The sequence below is a fragment of the Odocoileus virginianus genome, chromosome 9, assembly GCF_023699985.2.
Source record: "Odocoileus virginianus isolate 20LAN1187 ecotype Illinois chromosome 9, Ovbor_1.2, whole genome shotgun sequence".
In the NCBI taxonomy this organism is placed as follows: domain Eukaryota; kingdom Metazoa; phylum Chordata; class Mammalia; order Artiodactyla; family Cervidae; genus Odocoileus; species Odocoileus virginianus.
This window is the reverse complement of record NC_069682.1, coordinates 62,533,205-62,553,910: the sequence shown is the minus strand read 5'-3', so window position 1 is coordinate 62,553,910 and position 20,706 is coordinate 62,533,205. Positions and strand designations below refer to the sequence as shown.

The window sequence follows — 20,706 nt, the reverse complement described above, 5'->3', positions numbered from 1 at the left end:
ATTTTGTGGGTGACGTGGGGACAGGCAAGATCCCCAAAGCGGGCAGAGACCTGACCGGAGTGAGGGGGCCTCCAGGCCAGGTCTGGCTGACAGTCCCCCAGTGGAACTGCAAGGGTGTGGTTCCGCCTGGGCTGATTTCTCCTGCGCAAGGAGGTGCTTGCAAGATACCCTCTTGAGGCAGGACAGTTGAGTTCAAATCCCAGCTTCTCCCTGACCCGAGGCAAGTGACTTCACATCTGTGAGCCTCAGTTTCCTCCTCTGTAAAATTGGCCACTGGCTCAGTGAGATCCTACATGAGACGCACAGAGGTTGGCAGACAGTTGGTGGTTCAATCAGTATGAGCCAGTCTCCTCCCTCAGCACCACTTATAAGGGGTTCATACTGTCTGAGAATCCACATTTTTCAGCTCCCCAATTTTCATGATTATCTGCCACAACCTCCACTTTACAGAGGGGAAATCTGAGCCCTAGAGAGGGGTGAGTCCTTGCTGGTCCCTAAGTCTGGAAGACCGTGCCTGAAGATCTCAAGGGTGCTGGGGATTGTTTCTGGTAGGTCCCTGGGGAAGAAAGAGGAATATTGTCATCATCAGTAGCAGAGAGAACCACAGCCATGCCAGCCGGGGTGCGGGGTGGGGGTGGCTAACATGGATTGGGCATTTTTATTAATTCTCTCTAGATAGATTCATTCTTGAAGCCTCCGCTCTGCTCAGATGGGGTACATCCCTATCTTCACGGATCCTCCACCTCCCTCTTTTCTTGTCTCCCAGGTGACCTGGTTCCACATGGACTGTCAGGACCTGATGGCCCAGCTGAGGCTGGGCAAGGCCCAGAGGACCAGCCCTGGGGACCAGCGCCGTCTCCACCGCTACCTGCAGCGCCTGGCGTCCGAGTTTCCTGCTGAGAAGCTCACAGCCATGGGGCTGCAGGTGGCCTCACTGAGCCGGGAGGGCCTGGGCCGCGACCTGTGGGAGGAGGCCCAGGCGAGACACGAGGACATCCAGATGCTCCTGAAGAAGGCGCTGGCCCACTGTCCGTGCCCGGCTGGTTCCCCGGCCCGCCCCATGTGCCCAGAACTCAGGAGGGCGGCCACCAAGGACCAGGGCCTAAATGGGGAAGTCACTTCCAAGGGCAGATGGGACCTGCCCCTCCAGGACTCACTGGGTTCAGATAGTTCGCCCAAATCCCGTTGGCCTCCTTGGGGCCCCAGGCGCGGACAGAACAGAAATTTCCAAACAGCCTCTCCCACCCAGGAAGCTGGCCAGGCTGTCGAGGTTGATGAAGGCAGGAGCCCCCATGGGCCCCTGGACCCCGCTCCTGAGCGTTTCCTCACCACCCTCTTCTCCTGGCAGCGACTCCCCAGGCAGACTCAGATCCCCCAGCCTGCAGGGGACAGCTTCTCCTCGGAGGGGACAGGCTCACAGACGTCTCTGGAGGACTCGCCCCACACGAGTCCCCCTGCATCCCTCTAGCTGGGAGTTCCCGTCAATCACACCAGGCTCCCGAAGGCATGGGGGGTGGTTGGGGTGGAGCCAGCAACAGACGGGGAGCCCGGGACGATCCCTCAGAACGTGGCTACTGAGTTTGGCCCGTGCTTGGAGGACGAGAAGCCGGTGCCTGCTCCTGGCCCCAGGTAGCTCCAGGGAGCCCGACTCTCACATGCAGAATAATGAGAGCGCAGGGCAGGGCAGAGCGGGACCTGGGGGAGCGTGGCACTGGCTCCAAACCCCAGAGCCTCATCATGCAAAGAGCTGATGGTACAGACCTTTCCAGAGGTCTCTGACTTAGGTGGGCCAGACACCCACCTGGAGTTCGGGGGTATGCCAGCTTCCTCTTGGAACACAATGGGTAGAGCTGCCCTCATGATGGAACCCAGGCTGGGGAGATTGGGGAGTGGTTTCTTGTCTTAGGGGCCCACAAGGAAACAGACCCTATGTAAGGATTCGAGAGCACATTTCTTTGGCTTTGATCCCAGGAACTACTGGCAAAGGAGCAGGGGCAGTGAGTCTGGGAAGGGAATAAAGGGTGTGCTGTCAAGGGAATTATCGCGTGTAATTTATTCGCTGGCACCCCTGGCCTCAAGCAGAGAATCACCTGCTGGAGGCCAGTTAATGCACAAAAGAGGGATAGAGAGGTGGACTGTCTGCTGCGTCTCTGTCACTTGGCTCATCCAACCCACATGAGCATCAGTCTCAAGTTCAAGGAACCCCAGAGAGGACCCCTTCCTTCTGTATCTCTGTCTTCTTCCCCTCCCCAGCACAGGTCCTCAGACCCTATCATCCACCCTCCCCACCCCCAAGCCCCACCTCTCTTCAGGCACAGCCTCTGGTGTCCAGAGCCATCAGGTTTTGCTGTGGTGGGGAGCCACTTCCTCAGCCAGCAGGTGGTGCAAGGAGACAGTGGGAAGAGACCCAAGAGGCTCTGATCCAGAAGAAAGCGATCCTTTCACCCTGCCCGGAGTGACCCTGGCTGGCACCTCCCCTGAATCTCATTATCCCAAGAGTGAGCGCCTGTCTGTCCTAGGATGCCTCACCAAGGTGGCCTCTGGTAGCTTAGCCCTGGCATTTTCCTGGCTCTGGGATGAGGGTGGGGCACATGTCCTCCCACAAGATGAGGCTCTAGAAGGAGGAGGAGAGGCAGGACCGGAGAACAAACAGGGTTTCTCAAGAGCCGTCTCAGTAGAGAGAGCCACACAAACCTCAATGCCCAAAATGTCTTCGGGCATCTTCTGGGACTCAAGATTCCGTCAAGAGTGGTCTGAGGCCTCTCTGCCTGAGAACCACAAGCAGAACTGATCAAAGGCAGCTTCCTAGGGGATCCCACCCCAGATAATCAAAACCAGACCCTTGGGGCGGGGTGGCTGGAACTTGCATTTGTAACCAACTGCTCAGGCAACACAGTGAAGTGTGGGTGCTGTTGGGAAACACTTGGAGCTGAGACCTGCCCCGGTCCCCCCACCCCAACCCCAAGCCAGCTCTGATCTTTCATTCCAATCTCCTGCCTTCTGTCCAGACAGGCCTGAGGATGCAGGAGGCATTTGATTGCCCATCTCCCTCCATGCCTGTTGCCTCAGAGAGGGGCTGAAGCCTCTTAAAATGCTGTTGCCATAGCAACAGCATCCAGCCAGTGGGGACCACAGGTAGGGAGCCAGGGTACCTGGGGTGTAAGGATGAAAACTGAGTTCTGAGAGACTACAGCTACTGCTAGGGCTGAGGGGGGCTGAGGAGGGGTATGGATAATCCAGGAATCCTTGCCTCGGAGGGAGGGGGCTCCAAAGCCATCTCGTATATTCTTCTGTCTCCAAAACGAACTGAACCCCAACAACTTGTTTATTCACAGCAGCCCAAAGGAGAGAAGAGGGTGCAGAAGTGAAATATAGTAATTAATAATAATAGGGCTTTCTGGTGGCTTGGTAGTAAAGAATCTGCCAGCCAATGCAAGAGATACAGGTTCAACCCCTGGTCTGGGAAGATCCCACATGCCAAGAAGCAGCTAAGCTGGTGCACCACAACTATTGAGCCTGTGCTCTAGAGCCCAGACGCTGCAACTACTGAACCCTAGTGCTACAACTGCTGAAGTCCGTGTGTCCTAGAGCCCATGTTCAGCAACAAGAGAGGCCACCCTGATGAGAAGCCCAAGGGCCACAACTAGAGAAAATCCTGCATGTAGCAACAAAGACCCAGCACAGTTAAAAAATAAATAAAAATTTAAAAAATAATTAATAATAATAGTCAACATTTATTCTGCATTTTCTTTGTGCCTGGCTTGGTGCTAAGCACTTTTAAAGCTTTGCCGGCCTTGTTGAATTTTTCACAACAATCCTACAAAGCCGATACTGATTTCACCCCATTTTACTGAGGAGGAAACTGAGGCGCAGAGAGGTTTGGTGATGCCTTGCCCAGTGTCACATCACGAGTGGCAGAACTGGGACTCAACACAGCACTGATGCTTCAGACTCACCCTCAGACAAGCTGGGCTGGTTGCTAATTCTGCAGTGGCCATGGGCTTTGTCCATTCAGCAGTCCTCCTGTGCCTGGACACTCCATGTACCCAGGGACTTTGGCTGGGTGGGACTTGGCCCTTTAGGCAGCACTTTCTCTGGTCTCCAGTAGCATCCAAGGCAGTGTGGCTTGGTGGTCAGTCACATGGATGGACTGGGTTCCTGCCCAGGCTCCATAACTCACTAGCTGTGAGTCCTTGGCCAGATTAGGCCACCTCTCTGAGCTTTGATGTCCTCATCCTTAAAATGAGAATCACCAGACCTCAGAGGCTTGCTGTGAGTATTAAATGAGTTACTACGTGGAAGGTCCTTAGATAGGCTCCTGGAACCCAGTAAGTGCTCATTAAGTGATATGTAGTGTTATACTCTGGCACCAAGCCAGCCCAGCCTCTGATTTCATTATCCAACAAATCAGGGAAGAAATTCCTCTAGAGGACATCAACGGATTCCCAAAGAGTCTTTTGATCTTTGAATCGTGTGGATTCCCTGATTAGTATCCCCAGTTAGTGGATCCCCTGCTGTCTCCTGAAAGCCAAAGAGAGCTGATTGATTGACTTTCCCCTGATCTTCCCGCGGAGGAGGCATGGTATGCCCCTCCACCCCAAAAGATTCCCTACTAATCCCCAAATTCTGTTCTGAGGCTGAGGAGGGGCAATGTCTCTCTGTTGGATCTCTTAAGAAAGTTTGCAGCCTGTTCTGGTGGGAAGAAAATGGGGCTAAGGAGGAGCCCCAAGTCTGCCAGTGACATGACTGTGATTATCCCAGTGTGATGGGAGACCCTTTGCAAGCTCCAGGGGTGGTGGGCAAGGGCTGGTAGAAGGAGCACAGCCTGGGAATCAGGGACCTCACGTGACCCTTCCGCCCTGATGCCTGCTGGCTGCCTTCGTGACCCCAGGCAGGTTGCTTCCCCTTTTTGGCAGTTTACTCCATCTGTCCCACTGGGTCACTGAATGGATAAGGATCTTCCTCATCTTTGGATCAGAGAGCCCAGCCTTTGAATTCAGGCTTAACTGTCTGGTGACTCTGAGCAGATGGCTGCCTCTCAGTTTTCCCCATCTGTCCAGTGGGTATGTCAAGCCTGCTGGGCCAGGATAATAAGATCGCGGGATCCTTGAGCTCCACATTATGTCTTTTCCTCCCCGGAGGGCTGAGAAATCCAGACTGTGAAGCCTGAGAAATCCACTGGGCAGTGGCTGGAGGCAGAGGTTGGACTGAGCCCAAATAGAAGTCCAGGCACTTTACAGTTTACAGTGTGTTGTGTTTTTTTTGTCCATCCATTTCTTCATCCGATATTCCCTACCACTCTGAGTGCATGAAATTCACACTCTAGGATGTTTCAATTTTACAGATGAGAGGACTGAAGACTGGGGAGGAGAGGTGACTGGCCCAAGGTCACACAGCAAGGAAAAGAAGGACCAGAAAAAGGGAACCACAGTATTTGGATCGAGCTCTGGTGCATGCCCACTCCAGGACAGCAGATGTGAGCAACTCTGAGGTGGGCACCCCACACCCTCAGGTCTTCAAGTTACCCACATCAGACCAAGACTGGGCAGCTGGCAGCGCAGGCCGCCCTCCGCGTACAGCAACATTCTGTTCTCTGTGAGCTGCGAACTGGCTTTCAGCCCAGGACAAACCCATCAGGCCCCAAACCCCACCCTCTCCCAGCTGCAAAATAGCTCTCTGAGGCCAGAGCCAGTGGGCCCCCTGGAGAATAAACGAGTCCTCTGGCCAGGTGGCAGGACCCCTGGATCCCATCCCCTCCGGTGTGGGGCATGATGGGGATCTGGGTGAACCGCTGCACTTCCTCAGGCTTCATTATCTCCATCTGTGAAATGGGGGGATTGACCAAGACCAGAGATGGCAAGGGGGTGTCATCTGGCCTGTGGAATCCTCCCAACTCTGCCTCCTTCGCTGAGTACCATCCATCCAGGCACCCTGGCTGGAAACCTGCAAGTTGTCCTTGAACTGCCCCAGAGCCCCCAGATCCACCCTCCTCATCTCTCTCTACTTTCTCTTTCCATTCTCCCATCCTCATCCCAGCCTTCATCTTCTTTCCCCTGGACAGTTGTAACAGTATCCTCAATGGTCCTCCTGCAGCCTCTTGGGCCCTTTGATCTGCCCTTGGCACAGACATTAGAGGGACCTTTGTAAAATGTAAACTAACGCTAGTCCCCACTTAACACAGCCCAGCGGCATCTGATGGCACTCCAGGTAACTCCCACTCCACCCATCACTGGGATCTACAGAGTTCTGTGTGGTCAGGCCTCTGCCCATCACTCTAGCTTCACCTCACTCCCCTATCTCCTTGCTGTCTGAGTTCCAACAACACTACCTTCCTCTTAGTTCCTGAGCTGTTCCAAGCTCTTTCAAGTTTCCCTGGAAGCAGACCTGGCAACAAGGACTAAGATACTGGTGATTTGCTGCAGAAGAGATCGTGAAATCATGGAAAGGGGAAATAGGACAGAGAAGGGAAGCAAGCCAAGGTACAGTTTCAGATCTAGCCTCAGCCTCTGCCTAATCACATGGAGATTGCTGGAGGGTATTTTCCCACTGAAGGCCTCTGCAAAAGGCTCCTGCACGAAGCAGGGCCCAGGAACCCTAGAGCAGTGCTTGCTTGGAGGGTTATACGTGTGGGCCCATAGAAGATAATATTCTGTTTACAATACACAGCAAGTTCTCACCACTAAATTATAAATTTTTTAAAGTTCAACTGAAAACTAGGTAAAGGAGGGACTTCCCTGGTGGCCCAGTGGCTAACACTCTGAGATCCCAATGCAGGGGGCCTGCCTTGATTGATCCGTGGTCAGGGCACTAGATCACACACGCCACAGCTGTGACCTGGTGAGGCCAAATAAATAAAAATATTAGAAAAACAGGTAAAGGATCTAAATAGGTATTTCTCTAAGTAAGATACACAAAATTTCAATAAGGACATGAAAAAAATTCTCAATATCATTAGTCATCGAGGAAATGCAAATCAAAACCACAATGAGATATCATTTCACATTTACTAGGCTGGCTAGAATTTAAAGGTCCAGTAATGTTGGCTGGATGTAGAGATATTGGAACCTTCATACATTGCTGGTAGGAAATGTAAAATAATGCAGATGCTTTGGGGAAAGATCTTTAAATAGTTAAACATCAAGTTACCATATGACCCAGTAGTTTCCTTCCTAGGAATTATACACCCAAAAGAAATGAAATCATATGTCCACACAAAAATTTCTACATGAAGGTTTAGAGCAGAATTATTCATCATCGTTAAAAGGCAGAAGCAATCCAAATATTGGTCAACCAACAAATGGATAAACAAAATGTAGTATATTCATACCATGAGATATTATTCAGCCATAAAAAGGAATGAAGTCACTTCTGAACTCATTCTATGAAGCAAGCATTCTCCTGATACCAAAGCCAGATAAATATATCACAGGAAAAGAAAATTACAGATCAATATAACTTTATGAATATAGATATAAAAATCCTCAACAAGATACTAGCAAACCAAAGAAAAAGCACATTAAAAGAATTATACAAAAAGAAAAAAAGAATTATACAGTGTGATCAAGTGGGATTTATCCCAGGAATGCAAGAGTAGTTAAAGATAAAAGAAAATCGATCAATATGATATACCACATCAACAGAATATAAGGAAGAAATGTATGATCATCTCAGTTGTCTCAGAAAAGACAGTTGACAAAATCCAACAGACTTTCATGATTAAAAACAAAATAAAATAAAAACAAAAAGAAAAAATACTACTCCGAAAATAAAAGGGAACTTATTCAACATGATAAATGGAATTCATGAAAACACAACTAAGATCAAACTCAGTGGTGAAAAACTGAAAGTTCTCTAAGGTCAGGAGCAAAACAGGATGCCTGTTTTCACCACTGCTATTCAATATCGTACTGGGAGTTCTGGACAAGAAAATTAGATAAGAAAAACAAATAAAAGGAATTCAATTAGACCATAAAAAGAGCAATTAAACCTCCAAAAGAAAAAAAAAGGCTTCCAAACTGAAAAGAGATGAGTAAAATTGGTTTTATTCACAGATGGCGTGATTCTGTGTATAGGATATAACAAATAATCCACAAGAAAGCTACTAGAGCTAACAAACAAATTTAGCAAAGTGGTGGGTTACAAGGTCAACACACAAAGATCTGTGTTTTTACACACCAGCAATGAGCAATCTAAAAAGGAAATTAAGAACACAATTTCATTTCCAAAAGCATCTGAAAGAATAAAATACTTAGAAATAAATTTAGCCAAGGAGATGAAAGACATCATATTCATGGGTAGTAAGGCTTAACATTGTTAAAATGTCAACACTATCCAAAGGGATCTGCAGATTCAACATAATTCCTATCAAAATTCCGACAGTCTTTTTTTGAGCAGAAACAGAAAAATTGTTTCTCAGAAAAACGATACTCAGACTCATGTAAAATAGCAAGTGGCCCCCAGGTAGACAAAAGAACTTGAAAAAGAAGAATAAGCTATGGGGATTCTCAGTTTCCAATTTCAAAACTTACTACAAACCTACAGTAATCAAAACAGTGTGGTACTACCATAAGGACGGACATCTAGACAGAGGGAATCAAAATAAACCCATACATCTACAGTCAATTGATTTTCAATAAGGCTTCCAAGTCCATTCAATGGGGAAAGAATGAGCTCTTAAACAAATGGTGCTGGAACGACAGAATTTCTTCTTGCAAAAGAATGAAATTGAACCTCTTCATCTGTATAAGTTTCACAGCATACGCAAAAATTAACTCAAAATGGATCAACCACCTAGACTGTAAGGGATAAAGCTATAAAACTCTTCAGAGAAAACATAAGGGTAGATCTTCATGAGCTTGGATTTGACAATGAGTTCTTAGCTATGACACCAAAAGCATGAGCAGCAAAAGTAAAAGTTGATAAATTGGATTTCATAAAAATAAAAAACTGTACATCCAAGCAAATTATCAAAAAAATGTAAAGACAACCTACAGAGTGGGAGAAAATATTTGCAAATCTTATTTATGATGAGGGTTTGGTATCCAGAATATATGAAACACTCTTACAACTCAGCAACAAAAAGACAAGTAACCCAATTTAAAAATGGGCAAAGAACTTGAATGAGACATTGCCCCAAAGAAGATATATAAATGGCTAACAGGTACATAAAAAGATGCTCAACATAATTAGTCATTAGGGAAATGCAAGTCAAAACCACAAACAGATACCACCTCACACTACTAAGATGAATATAATTGGAAAAGCAGAAAATGAATATTGGTGAGGACATAGAAAAACTGGAACACTTGTACATTGCTGGTGGGAATGCAAAATGGTGCAGCCCCTGTGGAAAACATTTTGGTGTTTCCTCAAAAAGGTAAACATAGAATGACTCAGCAATTCCAGTCCTAGGTATATATCCAAAAGAACTGAAAACAGGGACTCAAACAGGTACTTGTACACCAATGGTCACAGCAGCAGCGTTCATAATAGCCAAAAGGTGGAAATGATCCAAATGCCCATCAAAATGTGGTATATACATACAATGGAACAGTATCCATCTGTAAAAAGAATGTTCTGATACATGCTACAGTATGGATGATCTTTGAAAACATTTTGCTAAATGGAACAAATCAGAAAAAAAGGAACCAATATTGCATGATTTCATGAAATACCTAGAGTAGGCAAATTCACAGAGACATAAAGTAGGTTAGAGTTTATCAGGGGCTGGGAGCAGGGAGGAATAGAATTATTGTTTAATGGGTCCAGAACGGGCAAATCTATAGAAACAGAAAGTAGATTAGTGGTTGCTTAGGTTTGGGAGTGTGGGGTGAGGGGATATGAATCCTTAAAGAGCAAAGTTTTTTTGTTTTTTTGAGGTCATAAAAATGTTCTGAAATTGACTATGATAATGGTTGCACGTATCTGTGAAGATACTAAAAACTGTTGATTTGTATACTTTAAACTGGTGAATTGTATAGTATGTGAACTGTATCTCAATAAAGTTTTTTTTCCCTTTAAACAATCAAACAAACAAAAAAGCAGACAGAAGCCAGAGGAGGTATGCAGAGAAACAATGATCATAGGAAATCTGGATGTAGCACTGACAATTTCTGCTTACAATCTATTTCTTGTCTCAAGGCCTGGAATGTTCTTCCCCTATCTTTTCAATTAGCTAAGCCTTCTTTACCCTTCAGATATCAGCAACAGGCTCAGACTTTCCTGGGTACCCTTAAGGAGTCAAAAATCCCCCTTTATGCAGACCATGTAGTTCTTCATGTTACTAATCTCAATTTCTATTTTGCAATATTTTATTAAAGCTCATATCCCCCACTAAACTCTTAAGAGTTTCACAAGAACAGGAACTGAACCTGCCTGCTCAATGTACCCTAGCTAGGCACAGAGAAGAAAATCAACAAAATTTGTTAGATGAATGAATACCAACTTTGATTGATTTGTAGGAACTGCCTAGAGCACCTGGTTCTCTCAGAAGGAATTTTATGATTGATTAACGATGTCTGCCATGGATGAGTATGTGATGGAGATACCAGTGTTGGGTACTCCTGCTTAGTCATCTGAACTCTTTGCGTCCTCATGAACTGTAGCCCGCCAGGCTCCTCCGTCCATGGAATTTTTCAGAATACTGATGTGGATTGCTATGTCCTACTCCTAGAGCTCTTCAGGACCCAGGGATTGAACTCGCGTCTCCTGTGTCTGTTGCCTTAGCAGGCAGATTCTTTACCACTGCGTCCCCAAATGCCATCCCTGAGCTACAGAGGGCCACCCCTCAGGGTCTCCCATCAGAGGGTGCTCTAGAAACAGTCTCATCTCCCTTGGCACCCAGGAGGAGAGTGCAGTTGTCATCCCAGCTGGCCTTGATAATCAATCACACAACCATGCGATGCCATTAGAATTTGTCACTGAGTCACATCCAGGTGCGCCAGGCAGGAGCAAGAAGCCTCATTTGCATCTCATCTGCATGGAAATTTGCATACGCCTCCACAGCTCTGTCTCCTTGCAATTTTCAAGTTAAAATGTCATTATCACTCCTGTGAAGCCTGTTAGTTCTTAATTTCATTCTCCCTGCTCCTCTACCCGGACTCCCTCCTAAGCCTCAGACATTCAACCCTGGCCTGGGAGAAGAAAACAGGTTTGAGCTTTGGTTCTGCTGCTGATTCACTTGTGATTTCCCTCTCCAGGCCATGTCTGTGCCACTCCTACGGGAGCTGCCCTTTAAACAGTTACAGAAGGGCTGCTGCAAATTTAGGCACTAGGACTGTCCCCGCGAAGCCTCCAATTCCCCACCTCTAAAAGCCTTTGACCTTGCTGTGCCCTCCTCCTGGAAAAGCTTTCCCCCTTTTCTGCAGGGTGAATGTCCAGCATCCCACCCCTTATTTCTCAGTTTATACTGTGCTGCAGCCCCTCAGTCATAAACTGATTGGATAAAAAGATGGACATGTGACACAAACTCACCCATAAGATTCCTTTCCCAGGATTTGGATTTGGGACTCAGAGATGCTAGGCAGTTTCTGAATTGAGCATGTGTAAACTTGAATTCAGAGGGTGCCTGTGTCCAGCTGTGTCCACAGAAAGCAGAGAAGCAGTCCTGGGGCGGGAGAGGGAGGCCAAAGCTGATGGGCCCAGAGCCAGCCTCAAGAGACCCAGAGTCAGCAAAGGACACAGCTCCCGATCCAGTCCCCTACCCCAAGTCCCAGCCCTGAGGCCAGGCTGCCCTGCTCGCTACTGGTTCCACCTCCCGTCTCTTTTCACGCTTCAGCAAGCTCTAGGGCCTTGTATTTCTTGCAACCCAGAGGAAACAATAAGGAGATGAAATGGAAGCTTGAGGACCCCGAAAGGAACTTTCAAGGGAAACAAATTTGATACTTAACATTTCAAAAAGAGCACAAGCTGTTGTGAAGATAGAAAGCAGAACTTAAAATTTACTTTCTTTTTTGATGTTTATACTAAGAAAAGGGGGCATCATAAGTTCTTTAGAAACAAGAGCTATGACTTTCTCTTTCTTTAAAAAAATTTTTTATTGAGGTATAGTTGATTTACAATATTATATGTTTCAGGTATACAACATGGCAGTTCACAATTTTTAAAGATTATGTTCCATTTATAGTTACTATATATCATTACTATACTATACTATATATAGTTACTATAAAATATTGGCCATATTCCCCGTGCTATATAGTGTATCCTTGTAGCTTATTTATTTTATACACTGCAGTTTGTACCTCTTAATCTCCTACCCTTATCTTGCCTCTCCCCACTTCCCTCTCCTCACTGGTAACTGCTTGTTCTCTGTATCAGAATCTATTTCTTTTTTTGTTATATTCAGTTGTATTTTTTAGATTCCACTTATAAGTAATGTCATACAGTATTTATCCTCTGTCTGACTTAATTCATTTAGCATAATACCCTCCAAGTCAATCCATGATGTTGCAAATGGCAAGATTTCATTTTTAATGGCTGAGTAGTATTCCATAATATATACATATTTGTATGTATGTATATGCATATATATATATACACCCCATTTTCTTTCTCCATTCATCTGTTAATGGACACTTACATTGCTTTCCTAGCTTGCCAATTGTAAATAATGCTACTGTGCACATTGGGGTGAATGTACGTTTTTAAACTAATCTTTTCTTTCTTTCTTTTTTTTTAAGAAATAGGAGCTATGATCTTAATCTTCTAAAACGACTGGATCATCACCCTGCCAGAGGTTACCTCTTCCAGGAAGTCGGCCTGGATGACCCCAACCAAATCAGAAAGGCTCTCCTACATCTCTGAACCTCTCAGTCCTCAGTTTACCCTTCATGCTGAGCACTCATTCCCTTAATCTGACCTTCATTCCCTTGGGACTGTGTATAACCAGCAGGCCCTATATGAGGCCTGGAGGTCTGCTCCTCTCAGTACCTGACATTGTTTGTTACTAATAATAAAAACTAATACGAAATGACAATGACCTTTTATTTACTGAACATCTATTTTGTGCCAGATTTATTGCAGGTGATTTGCCTGAGTTATTTCATCATCACAGCAGGCTTTGGCAGGTACATCAATTTTAAAAAAGAGAAAATTAAGGAAACCAACCCTAAATATTCATTGGAAGGACTGATGCTGAAGCTGAAGCTCCAATACTTTGGCCACTTGATGTGAAGAACTGACTCATTGGAAAAGACCCTGATGCTGGGAAAGATTAAGGGCAAGAGGAGAAGGGGGTGACAGTGGACGAGACGGTTGAATGGCATCACTGACTCAGTGAACATGAGTTTGAGCAAACTCAGGGAGATAGTGATGGACAGAGAAGCCTGGTGTGCTGCAGTGGAAGAATTGGACATGACTTAGCAACTGAACAACATCAGCAAAGGGTCAGAGAGGTTGGGTAAAACATAATAGCTCACACAGCCCCTAACTGGTAAAACCAGGATGTGAACCCAGGAAGTCTCACTTCAGAATATGGGCTCTGAACCTCTCCACATAGATTTGAATTCCCCTACGGATGCCCCATGACTTGAAGAGTTCTCAAAACTGCACCTGCTCCAGAAGACTTCTGCCCTAGCTTGTGGCTGTTGCCTCCGTGTCTGACATTTATGCTTCTAATACTTTGAGTTAAGTAGTGATCCAATCATAGGGTAGCCAGACATTTGCCTGGGACAGTCTCAATTAGTTCCTACTGTCCCCACATAATTATTAATAGCTTTCCAAAGTGTTCCCATTTGGCCAATAAATTACATGGTCACCCTACCCATCTGGTGTATTTCAGTGAAGAACAATGCCTCCCTAAGAACAGGGGGTGGGGGTGGGCAGGTCTGGTGCCCCCCTCGCTGTTGGAGAGCAAGGCTGGGGCAGGAAGGTGGAGGCCGGGGGGGCCTCAAGGCCACTGGGATGTGGGGATGAGTCATGGAGACTATCTGCCCAGCTGAAGTCAGCAGGGAAGGAGCTGCTGGCTTGTCCCTGTTCCTCTATCACTCCCACACATCCCATTCACCCTGGGGAAGGAGCCATGGGCAGGATATCAGCTAGGGTCCAGCTGCAATTTCTGCTCCCCACCCTCAATTCCCTCAGAAAAGGGGTGACCTGGTTTCTCCTCTGGAAGTCAGTTTGCCCATCTCTTCAAATGGGAGCAATTACCCTGGTTCTAATGGCCAGGAAGCTGAAATAGGATAGCTGGGGATGAGATGCCCGTGAGGACCACCTGCTTTCACACACACCGCCACCCTCTGAGCTCCTGTGGACACTCTGGCTGGGACTCTTGGGAGTTTCAGCTGCCAGCGACCTGAGGCAGGAAGCTTCAGTGTGCCTGAGCAAGGGCTGGGAATATCCCAGCGTCTCCAGTACTCTCAGAGAGGGTCACTTCCCTCCCCCGCCTAAATGTGCACTTGAGCATTTAGGGTTTCATCCCACTCAATCATTTATTCCCTGTAAGTTAGTTCCTCCTCTGGAAAGCGAGGATACCAGTAAGAGTCCATAGCCTTCAGGGCTGGCATAGGGTTGAAGGAAAGGTGTGTAATTCTCAGGCTTGGAGGGCCATGCGTGGGAGGTAGCATCATTATTAATGACCTATTTACAAGGGATTCTGAACCCCAAGAAGCCTCTGCTGGGCCACCTCCGTGGCAGGAGATGGGGCCTCAGATTCAAGTCCCAGCTCCAGCCACTGGTGAGATGCCAGGAAAGTCACTCCCTTCTGTAAGCCCTGGATTCTCCTCTAGTTGCTAGGGAAAGTATCAGATGGTGAAGGAGGTGGAAGTCTGGAATCATCTGGATCAGAGAGCCAGCGCTAATCTACCTGAAGGCTGGCCTGCCTCTCATGTCTCCCAGTTGAATCTCAGCATCCCTGATCCGTGATTCTTTCTCTGAAATCTGCTCATGGCCCTGTACCCCTGGGGCACCCTTGACCTCTTACAGGGGGCCAATTTTTACCATCTGCTCTCCAAGGGGCCCTATTCTCTGGGTCCAGGCCAGGATCCCAGCTCCAGCCTCCAACCCTCAACACATAACCACGTCCTGTGGCTCATGGAAGGATTTTACAGCTGGTTTTGTCTCAACGTTTCCCCATCTGCTTGGCCAACCATCCTGCAAAGCTGGGGTCAACGGGGCTGTTGTGTGGGTGGGGGTTTTGTTCTTGTCTCCTTCATTGTTTGTAGGAAAAAGGCTTAGCAACTCTGTTAATATGTTCCCACTGCAGGAAGGGCCCCAGGATTAGCTCTTCAGGGAGATCCAAGACTGAGCATGAGCCAGATTTGACCAGACAGGGCGTGATGGGGTCTGAGGGAGGGATCTGAGCAGTGTAGGCTTCCAGTGACAGTGCTGACGCCACCTTGACGCAGGAGATCCCAGGCCCAGACCCCACACGGGGGCCCTTACAACATGTGTGGGGGGCAGACTGCATTTCCCAAAGGTGGCTGTGACAGCCCCTACCATCTCACTTGCTTTTCTTACCACGTGACCCTGACTCTTCTATTGAGCACAGATCAGAAAAAATGTAAATCTAGGGACTTCCCTGGCGGTCCAGTGGTTAAGAACCTACCTTCTGATGCAGGGGAAGCAGGTATGATCCCTGGTCAGGGAACTAAGATCCCACATGCCGAGAAGTAACTAAGCCCAAGGACCACAACTAGAAAAGTCAGCGAGTGCCACAGATACTGAGGTTTTGTGCTCTAGAGCCTGTGTTCTGCAACAAAAACCCAGGGCAGCCACTGTTAATGGATGCAATGGGTCCATCGCTTAGGGTGCTTAGCCAATGAACACACCAAGTACTTTCAATTAAAGCAGAAGCATTTATTACTTGTGACAAGTAAGGGGACAAGGAGTTAGCTCTCGAAGTACCATCTCCCAAACAGCAAGATTAGGAAAGTTTTAAGCTAAGGGTGCAAGCATATTCATGAAAGGGCAAATGTGACCTTCCACACAGAGGTGGAGTTTGAGACCCACTTGCGTGGTATAACATGCTCAAACACACACTGCATGTTCAAAAAATGGTGGTAATCCCCACTCTTGGGCTGGAGATTTTAGCATTAGAATGATGCCAAGCTTACTCTAGGTTGACAAAATCCAGGCAGTTAGTTGAATGAAGTCACCAGGGTCAGCAAAAGTCAGTATCATCATTCCTTAGGCTCTGGTTAGTCTGGTGGATGAGTGCTCAAGGGGAGTTGGAGCCTGCAAAACAACTCAAAAATGTGCTTCAAGCTGATCCCTACCTTTGAAACAGAACCATGAGTCTTTGTGATTGATTTTTAAAAAATAATTTTATTTATTTATTTTGGGCTGTGCTGAGTCTTTATTGCTGCCTGGGCTTTTCTCTAGTTGCGATGTGCAGGCTTCTCCTTGTGGTGGCTTCTCTTGTTGCAGAGCGTGGGCTCGTGGGCTCAGGAGTTGTGGCTTCTGGGTTTTAGAGCACAGGCTCAATAGTTGTGGCCAACGGGCTTAGCTACTCTGAGGCATGTGGGATTTTCCTGGATCAGGGATAGAACCTGTGTCTCCGGCACTGGCAGGCAGATTCTTTACCACTGAGTCACCAGGGAAACCCTATGATTGATTTTTTTATCTTTGCTGAAGTTATTTCTTTCGCCTGATCACAGTTGTTTGTTCCTGCATTCTTTTTTTTTCCTTTTTTGGCAGAAGATCGGGTTCCATCTCTGGGTTGGGAAGATCCCCTGGAGAAGGAAATGGCAACCCACTCCAGTGTTCTTGCTTGGGAAATCCCATGGACAGAGGAGCCTGGTGGGCTACAGTCCTTGGAGTCACAAAGAGTCGGACATGACTGTGCAGCTAACACTAACTACTGAGACCTATTCTTTGTTTCCACGTGAAGACCTATAGGAGGTTATAGTTTACCTTTCTCACAATCATCAGTAAAGAGAACACAGAGGGAGAGGTTCTGAAATTCACACTCTGGTTCTTGAGTTTATCCAGGGCATATTACACTTTCTCTCTCTCTCTCTTTTTTTGTAAGATTTTTTTTAAGTGGACCATTTTTAAAGTCTTTATTGGATTTGTTACAGTATTGTTTCTGTTTTATTTCATTTTTTTGGCCAGGAGGCATGTGGGATCTTATCTCCCTGACCAGGGATCGAACCAGCACCCCCTGCATTGAAGGCGAAGCTTTAATCATTGGATTGCCAAGGAAGTTCCTACACTTTCTCTTATTGCCTGCTCTTTTGCTTCTGCAAAATATGACATTGTCTGGTTTAACCACATCTTTTCCTTATCACTGTCTTGCTAACATCTGGGAATGCAGTCACCAGGCTATAAGGCAGCCCCAAGCTATCCACCTAGAAAGGGACCACCAGGAGGGGCCCTATGTAGGGGTTTTGGTGACCGCCCCACTGAGCTCCTAGTTGACAGCTGGCATCAGTCTCCAGACCTGTGAGTGAGGCTGCTTCCATCTGATTCCAGCCTCCAGCCCCTGAATCAGCCACCAAGCACTTCCAGTTGACAACATGGATGAGGACAAACTGTCCCTAATTGTGCCATGTCCAAATTCCTGGCCCACAGAACCAGGAAGTATCATAAAATGCTTGTCTTCGACCACAAAATTTTGGGTGGTTTGTGCTGCTGAGATAGTACCGGAATACCGGCCCTGCTAGGGGTTGCTCCACCCAACATCCTGAGCCCTCCCCCATGGTGCGGGTCTTATCTGCCTCACTGAACCTCACCCAGAAACTTTCCCAGAATATCCCGTCCTTATTCAGATGGAGAGATGGGCTCAGGGGGATCAGGGACTAGCCTAGTGTACTGCAGACCTCAGGGACTAGCTGCCCTGCTGCAGGGGAGCTCTGATTAAACCACATCTCTTAAAGCAACTGTAAACAATGGCTGTGGGGTTGGCCCACTGTCTGTTTTTTGTAAATAAAGTTTTATTATCACATAGTCATGCCCATTTATTTACATATCTCCTTTGGCCACTTTAACCCTGCAAGGGCACAATCAAGTATGGCCCACAAAGCCTGAAACATTTAGTAACTGATCCTTTACTGAAAGTTAGCCTTCCTTAAAGCCCTGAGAAAGCTGCTGCCCTGCCCCACTCCCACCCACCCCACCCCCAGAAGCTCAACCTCCCCAAGGGATGAAATGGAAAACTTTCAACGGGAAGTTTAACCCCAAGAGACCTGGGTGCTTATCTCCTCCTCCTCTCCAGACCTTACTTTTTTCTTTTACAAAAGAGAGCAATAACTGTTCCTGCCTCTGATAGGTGCAGGAAGGATGTAGAAGTAAGGAAGGTAAAGACCCACAGTCTACAAGCCTGTAGCCTACAAGCCTGTGAGCTCAGTCTTATGAGCACCTCCCTTCCACCCTGAGAAATTTCTGGCCGGTGGGGAGGGGCACGAATGGAGCTGGAGCCCCCAGAGAAATTAGTTTCTTCTGGCCCCAGTGGCTTCACCTCATTTGTGATGTTAATTGCATAGATTTGCATAATGTGCTCACTGAGATGTTATTTTACTTGCACTTTTAAATCATTTAATCATCTGTCTTCCTCCCCACCCCTGTAATCTTGAAATGTCAAGATGAGGAGGGGGAGGTGAAAGAAAGACAGAGGAATGTGAGTTTCTAGGTTTCTCTTTTTCTGACTGTATTTCTGTCTCTCTTTCTGTCTGTCACATAAACATACATACACCCTCAGCCTGACAAAGTGCACTCCCAAATGCAACTCTGATGTTTAACACTCTCCATCTCCATCACTGGGCTCCCGTCACACTACCTCTTGCTCTTCCTGATTCATCCCTGCCTTTAGGACCTTGGCACATGCCTTCTCCTCTGTGTGGTACCCTTTTTCCAGATATCCACGGCTCCCACTCTTGCTTTATTCAATTCTTGCCTCCTCAGGGAATTCTTCCTTCACCTCCTTGTCTTATTTAGTACCTTCTATCCTTTTTGCATTTTTCTGCAAAGCACTTGTTACCACTTGATGTTGTGGTACATTTTTTTGTCAACTCATTTACAGAATGTGAACTTCACAAAGGCAAGGGTTTTGTTTTTCTTTTCCTGCTTGGTTTTTGTCTACTGCTTTCTCTCTAGATGCCTAGAACAGTGCCTGGCACATAGTAGGTACACAGTAAATATTTGTGAAATTCATGAACACACAGTGAAGGTTTAAAAGCCCTAAAAGGATAAGATGTAATGACTACACAGTCACAAGCTGTCCAAAGGCACTGTCAACTCTGAATCCAGGACCCAGGTTTGCTATCCCTGAGGTCAGGATTTCTCCAGAAATAGAGCTGTTTCTGAAAGAGCCCTTGAAGCAATGACCCCAGGTCAGCATTCCCTTGGGGCTGACATTTCCTGGGCAAGCAAGAACAGTTGTCTGGGGTCTGAGCCCAGGGAGTCTGAACTGGCAGCCTTTAGGGGAACTGGGCAGTTGTTTCACAACCCTAAGCGTCATATGTGGCGGAATTCAGCAGTCAGACTGATAAACCCAGAGGTCAGGTCTCAACCCCAGAGGGCACAGGAGGAAGGCTTTGGGTCATAGAGTAAGAGGTCATTGAGAGTCCAGAGAAAGCTGCTGCTCCCACGGTTCAGTGAATGTTTTGAGCCAGGGATCAGAGCTGGAAACCCAAGCCTCCTCTGCACCGTTGTACAGATGAGGAAACTGAGGCTCAGCCCAGGGAACTGGCTTGTTCAAGTGTTCTGAACAAGACCCATCACCCAGGAGGAAAGGCTCTGATCCCATTGCCTGTATTGTGCCCCTTCGTCCTCCAGGTCTTCCTTAGGCATCCCTTCCTCCAGGAAGCCCTCCTTGATACCCTTGGTTTAGGTCAAGTCCCTCTGTTCTCAGAGAGGAACACTCTCTCCCTTCAAGGTCCACATCTCTTCAGTGACAATCTGGCATTTGCATCCCCAGCCAGGCTCTAACCTCCAACAGGGCAGGGGCCATGCAGGGCTGTCCCAGTCACCCCTGTTACCAGAGCTCAGCACACAATGGTTCTGTCACAGGGACTTGATGACTGTTGGCTGATTGAACACACACAGCACGTGCAGAGGTGTGGACGAGCAGGAGCATTTTGTAGGTGACAAGGCGCCCACAGGGACTGGACCAGAGGCTGGGACCGTGGCTCAGAAGCTCTCAGGATATGCTCTGCCCACATCCTCAGATCTCTTTTCTGCTTCCTACACGCCAGCTTCTGGTGTATGCTCATTTCCACAGCCATTACCTGGGTCTCTGTCCTGGGCTGTCTCAGGCCACCAGAAGCCCCATTTCTTGGGTCTGGGAGGGAGTTGGAAAAGCCTGGAAGAAACTGCCCAGCTTTCAACTTCCCATCTCTGCTGAGTGTCCTTGGTCCTGACCCTGGCATACCCACAGCATCCTCTTGTCCCTTGTCTGGGTCAGAGCAGGTCTTAGGGTACTCAGAGACAAAAGCATCAGGAATCTGCAAGGGTTCCCCAAGCCTTACTTTAGGATGACTGGCTTTCTGGCTGTTCTTTAAAGAAGCTGCACTCTCTTGCTCCTCCAGGCCTTTGTACCTGCTGTTTTCCTATGCCTGCCCAGCGAACTCCTACACATCCTTCAAAGCCCAGCTCCAATGTCACCTCCTACTGGAAGCCTTCCCTGACCATGCTCTTCCCCCAGGTAAGGTTTGGTGACTTCTTTGGGCACTGACTCAGAGTCTCCTGTTCCTGACCCAACACAGAGCTAGCCACATATGTGCCTTTTGGTAACTGCCTCTTTTCTTGTCTGCCTCCAGGAGAACTGAG

General features: G+C 47.3%; 1 protein-coding gene across 1 annotated transcript in view; it reads left to right on the top strand.

The window, feature by feature from the left end:
* Nucleotides 1–2,038, top strand: part of KIAA1755 (KIAA1755 ortholog) — a 38,708-nt gene extending 36,670 nt beyond the window's left edge. The window contains exon 14 of the mRNA XM_020909298.2: nucleotides 767–2,038. Within this exon, the coding sequence (XP_020764957.2) occupies nucleotides 767–1,468 (702 nt within the window). The 3' untranslated portion in view covers nucleotides 1,469–2,038. The remainder of the gene's footprint in view (nucleotides 1–766) is intronic.
* Nucleotides 2,039–20,706: the final 18,668 nt, after the last annotated feature.